The sequence below is a fragment of the Aegilops tauschii genome, chromosome 6 (assembly GCF_002575655.3).
Source record: "Aegilops tauschii subsp. strangulata cultivar AL8/78 chromosome 6, Aet v6.0, whole genome shotgun sequence".
Classification (NCBI taxonomy): Eukaryota; Viridiplantae; Streptophyta; class Magnoliopsida; order Poales; family Poaceae; genus Aegilops; species Aegilops tauschii.
Genome location: NC_053040.3, coordinates 486,774,709 through 486,780,853, shown reverse-complemented (window position 1 = coordinate 486,780,853; position 6,145 = coordinate 486,774,709). Strand labels below are relative to the sequence as shown.

At 49.3% G+C, this 6,145-nt stretch overlaps 1 protein-coding gene across 1 annotated transcript; it reads left to right on the top strand.

The window, feature by feature from the left end:
• Window positions 1–5,520: 5,520 nt before the first annotated feature.
• Window positions 5,521–5,934, top strand: LOC109755287 (uncharacterized). Its single transcript, XM_020314196.1, has one exon. The coding sequence runs from the start codon at window positions 5,521–5,523 to the stop codon at window positions 5,932–5,934; it is 414 nt and encodes a 137-aa protein (XP_020169785.1).
• Window positions 5,935–6,145: the final 211 nt, after the last annotated feature.

Genomic DNA, 6,145 nt, shown 5'->3' with positions numbered 1-6,145 from the left:
GAGCGTATTATGAAGTCCACTGACCGTATTTTTACAAATATACAGTGACAGACAGTGTATTTATCTCGTTTGAAATTAAGCCATATTAACCGGAGAGGAGGCATTATGGACTAGCATTACTTTGCTGTGTCCCATCAACTTGCCGAACGAGGAGAAGGTTGCAGGACGGGAGAAGCTTGCGCGCGGTTGCTCGCAGGACAAGGAGAAACTTTTGACTAATGCAAGCTCTCCCTCGGTCAGGCGGTGGACGTGCAACAGTTAATTCGGTGTCAGATTGCCAGAAGCATACACTATACTAGTAGTGCTATTATTGTTCGACTTCCCGAATAGGCGAACAGCCAAGCGCAAAGTTTACTAGTACTACTACTATAGTCTATAAAGGTACGTACTATACTAGTACTAGGAACCGGATGGAGGAGCGTCTGCACTCTTATTATAATTTTAAAATGTGATAAAGCAATCTTCAACACATTTGGTTCTCTTCGAGGGTTCTCGCATGTGATAATGGAAGTTGATTGCATGGAACACTCGCCACAATTCTCGCTTAATTCTGGCTCATATCCTATTACAAATAGTAGCGCTCGGTAATATTTCCTCTTTTTTTTGTTATTCAGCATGTAAACAGGTCAGCAAACCTTGCAGCGCATCTTCGTGCGAACCGTGCTTGCTGCACTTTGAATGTGGCCGAGGGCTGGCTTGATGAAACACCTCGCTTCCTACTTCTTTTTTTGCGGGGTACCTCGCTTCTTAGTGACCAGTGTCTTGGCTGATCGTCCTAAGAATGCTTATATATGAATAAAGCTCTCTCATTTACCCGCAAAAAAGATTAAGCCATATTAACCGGAAAGGAGGGAGTATGGACTAGCACTACTTTTTGGTGTGTCCCGTCAACTCGCAGAACAAGGAGAAGCTTGCAGGACAAGGTGAAGCTCGCTTACGCCTTTTGACTAATGCAACCTACCCTCGGTGGACATGCATCAGTCCATTCGGTGTCAGATTGTCAGAGGCATACACTGTAGTACCATCATTGTTTGACTTCACGAAGAGGCGAAGAGCCAAGCGCAGTAGTACGAGTAGTACTACTACTAGAACCGCATGGTGGAGCGTTTGTACTCTTATTTTTTTATCTAAGTACACGTTTATTCCGGAGAAGAGCGTAAAACGGCAGCCCAACATGTAATGAATGATATCGATCAACCAACCATGCTCAAATATATCTTGGCCTCCGTGCGAGCCCGTCTGTGTGTTCTCGCTCCTCGTCTCTCTCAAGGAACGGCGGGTTGGCTCTTTCTTGTCAATTGAGATCGGTTTGCTCACACTCCTGTCCCACATGTCAGTGATATGCCAAGAGGAGGTGCGTTGACCGACTGGCCATACGCGTACTTGGTTTTGCACCTTCATACTACTCCTCCCTCCGTCACAGTTTACAGGGCGCGCTTCATTATGATGCATTTCTCTCAATGCATTTCCACCACCAGAGAGACTTTAGACGCGTTTGGTTTAATGCTCAATTAATTAGGGCGTGGTAACCGCAATCAAGTCCACAATTTTCTCTCCATGTACTGTACTACTACGGAGTGGAGTAAGTGCATGCATGTGTGTACCCGGGGTGGAAGCACTGCATGCATGTGTGTACGCATTATTCCCTCTAGTAATAGATGCCGTGCTATAACTACCAATGCTATTTTTCAGGCCGATCGCTAGTCGCCTTGGTCCCACAGATTTTTTTTCTTTTTTCTGAAGTGCGCTGTATAAACAGTGACGGATGGAGTAGTATGAGCGGATTCAAAGAAGAGCATATTGATGGTTGCTTCTTCAGAGCAACTTACAGTGGGAAAGGTGGGGCTTATGATTTGACTGCTCATTACTCACTATTAATGCGGCGCAACGACCGGGCTGAGTCTCCCATGCGGTTGTGCACTACCCCCTCGGTTCTTAAATATACTCCGGAGTATTTGTCTTTCTAGAGATTTCAATGAGTGACTACTCAAATATTTGTCTTTTTAGAGATTTCAAATGGACTGGCACATACGGATGTATATAGACATATTTTAGAGTGTAGATTCACTCATTTTGCTCCGTATGTAGTCACTTGTTGAAATCTCTAGAAAGACGAATATAATATTTAGGAACGGAGGGAGTACACATACGAAGCAAAATGAGTGAATCTACACTCTAAAATATGCCCGTTTGAAATTTGTAAAAAGACAAATATTTAGGAACGAAGGAGTATAATTTTGTGCATGGCACATGGACCCGGATGATGAAGAGGCTTCTGGCAATGCTATCAAGCTTCCATCATTTGTTTACATAATTGATGTACTATACAAATAATTTTCCAGCGACATGAAATTGTACTATGGTGTGAGCTTTCAGCTTTTGTTTCGCGTGTCTTGCCATCGATACTCTTTCGGAAACAATAAAAAACTAACTTCCTTGCTAATGCATGTCAATTATTAGCAGATCAGAGCTAATAATTACATCACAACTGAAGACAGAGTTGTGAGAAGGTGTTAAATTAAAATTGATCCATGCTTTCATTGGCAGCAACGTCCCCCCAGCTCTGTCTAAATCAACAAGGCATGTTGGGAAAAAAGTAGTTGTCTGGAGCATGCAACATTCCGATCATTTTGTGCAGTTCCACTAAAATAGAGCTGAGCGTCCCTGTTCCAAAGATATTAAGTGTGATTACGATAATAGAGGACTGCTGACGAAACAATAAACACACAAATAGAAGCCGGTCACCTTTGTAGTCTCTCTTAAGACTAACTAGTTGGAGAAGATTAGGCTCGGAGTTGGATGAGGAGGATAGAGCAAAACCAATCTCCCTTTGTGCAGTCGCACTGAAATGTAGAGACGTTGCCCGTGTGACATTTTAGTACAACTGCACAAAACACTCTTAAGAAAAAAGTGATTTTGTGCAGTTCACTAAAAGGTCGCAATAGCAACGAGGTGAAATGGATAGCCCTGTTTGCAAAAAAGAGGTAGAAAGGAAACAATTACTGGCCAATAACAGTTGATGACACATGCGACGACAAAAAAGAAGCATATTCCTTGTCCTAAGGGAAGATAACAACACGGTTGTGTTTGTCTAAAACGGTGTGATGACGAGAATGCAATATGGAAAGTACGCCGGACGAGCTACGTTTTGGGCAAAGAACTATGGAAGATCCACATGCAGCGACGTGGGAAGACGGGCAGTGGAGCAAGGCCGGAGGGGATACCTGGAGGTTGTCGGGATGTAACTAGGTGAGCGGCGGCGGGCGGGATCTGCGAGCAGGTGGCGTAGGCCCTGCCGCGCCGGAGCTTGGTCAGAGAGAACGGCGTGTACCGCAGATCGGGACGTGCTGCCTCGGCGCCGTCGAACGGAGAAACGATGCACTTCCTCCCTTTCCCCCGGCGGACGGGATGCGGCCGGATCAGTGACCAACGGTGAGAGAGAGAGAGAGGCCACCGCACTCCCTTTCCCCCGGCGGACGGGATGCGGCCGGATCAGAGACCAACGGTGAGAGAGAGAGGCCACCGCACTCCCTTTCCCCCGGCGGACGGGATGCGGCCGGATCAGTGACCAACGGTGAGAGAGAGAGAGGCCACCGCAGCCTTGTGTGAGATACTCTGAAGAGCGACAAACCAGGCAGGCAGGCTCCATTGTATATAGTGAGCGGACTACCTTTTTCTCCATAAAAATCGTTTTATATTCTGTGTACGTGCCATTGAGCGTTATAACTTTATTTAAAAATAACGCGGCAACGCATCAAGTCAAACTTTGTTTCGTGCACGCGTGGTACACGACCTCCCTAGGTAAACCACCGCTACAGGCGTTCAAATTAGCACGTGGGCTGCCATTTCGTAAAGAAATGAGCTCCACCGTGTACCCGCGCGGGTGTGGCTGGGCACGAAGCGTGAGTACGTGCACGGTGCACCTATTCTCTTCTTGTATACGTACACCACCTATGTGGGGTTGTGTGAGAGAGATACAAACCTAGAGAGTTTTTTGGGGGGGGGGGGTCAATCAAAAAATGTAACATATGCAATGTGTGTGAAATACAGTCCTGGATATAACATATATATAGAGGGGGCGATCCACGAGAAGAGAGTGGAGGTATCATCGGCTTGAGGTGTCCATAGAATCGAAGAGAGGGATGATGTGTGTGTGTGCGCGCGATCGATAAAGAGTGCCATCGAATTTGTGTGTGCCCACGTCAAAGATATAGAGTGGCTGGCCTACTGGAACGTGAGATGGGACATGTGCAGTTTGTCTCTGTGGCATGGATACCTACCTGCAGCGCTCGACTATCGGTGTGTGGTGGGGGAAGAGGGAGGCCCAATTAACTATAGAGGTACAATGGCTGGTATATGTGTGGAGGAGGAGAGAGGCCTAACTCATGTATTAAGGAGATCGATCTGCCTCATGTATTAAGTGAGATCGATCGACATCCATGCATATGTGCAGGAGAGGAATAAGGTTGGGAGAGAGACAAAGCTAGAGTGTTGGAGGGGGTGGTAGTGGAGTTGCTTCTAACAAATGGTGGGATAGGCTTGCTAGACAAACGGAGGGCATGCCCGCAATATCAATAAGAGAGGAGATGGCTGCTTGTTGTCTATGCACGTGCGTGTGAGAGACGGGTCAGGAGGCATGCACGAATGATGAGGGGGGACGATGTGGCTGTGGTAAGCAGACGTAACTACATAGGAAGATCAATCGCCCTTTGTTAGAGAAAGGAGAGACATAACTTGTGAGGTACGTCGATCGATGGGGGGGGTAGTTAAAGTCGATCTAGGTATATGTTGGGAGATCGATCGGTATACATGCATGTGTGTGTTAGAAGCAAATGAGGCACGAGGAGAAGGATAGAGAGAGAGGCATGCATGTAGGAGGTGGTACGAGAGGCATACTATATCGAGGGGGGAGGAGTGTGCGAGTACGAGAACGATGAAAAGAGTGGTGGGAGTGAGGCATGGACGGTGACAAGAGAAGAGGGGAAGCTTGTGTTTGTGCTAGGCACACCTGGCTAGAGAGGCATATCGATCGATGTGTGCCGTAAAGGAGCTGGGGGGCCTACACACACCGTGGGTGAACGACCTAAAGTGAAAAGACGAATTTGCGCGATGGAGCTAGAGAATGCTGAGGGAGGGTGAGAGGGATGTGGGCGTGTGCATGAACAAGAGAAAGTTAGTGCTAGCTACAAAGATAAGAGGGTTGTGTGGGTGTAAAAGACGAATAGAGATCATATATACTTCATTATAAAAAGCGAATTCGGATATTTGAAGAATTTATCATAGTGTTTCAAACCGACGCATGTGTGAGAGCATCTCCAACGGCCGCGCCAAAAGACGCGCGCGCGCGGTAAACCCAGCTTTTAGCGCGCGCGGGACGTTTTGCCGCGCTCCAGCGGTGGCGAGAAACTCGCGCGCGCGGGAACCGCTTGCGCGCGCGAAAAGGCGGCAGCTCGCGCAACATTTTTTGCGCACCGCTTCCGGCGCGCCTATAAAATGCGGCGCTCGCCACGCGCCTATTCCATGACTCCTCTTCCTCTTCCTCTGCCACGCGTGCCTCCACCACTCCAGCGCCCCGCCACCGACGCACCACCATGCCACCGCGCCGCCGAGGAGCGTCGGGCTATGCTCGGCCTCGGCACCTACGGGACGGCGCGCGAGGCCGCCCGCGCGTACGATGCGGCGGCGTGGCGCCTAGGCAGGCCGCGCGGGCAGATGAATTTCCAGGACGTCTACACGCTCCAGCAGGCGCTGGACGTCGCCCCGCCGCCTCGTCTTAACACGGCACAAGACCGTGTGGAGCACGCTGAGCGGCAGCGCCGCCTCCTCGTCGCCCAGGAGGATGAGCGGGTCATGGCGGAGTGGCGCCGGCGCCACCCGAAGGACGTCGCCTACGAGCAAGTCTACTGGGCAAGGCGCCGCGAGGAGGACATGTGAAGGCGCCGCGAGGAGCGGTTGGACAGGCGTCGGCGGAAGGCATTGGCGAATGCGCAGTCCGATATCGTTGCAGCAGGTGGGAGGTCGTTCTTCACGGCAGACGATGATCGTTGGTTGGACATATGGCTCGATACCTCGGACGACACCGGCGAGGATGATAATGGTGATGATGGTAGCGACTTGGAGTAGTTTATCTATGCAATCTATCTAG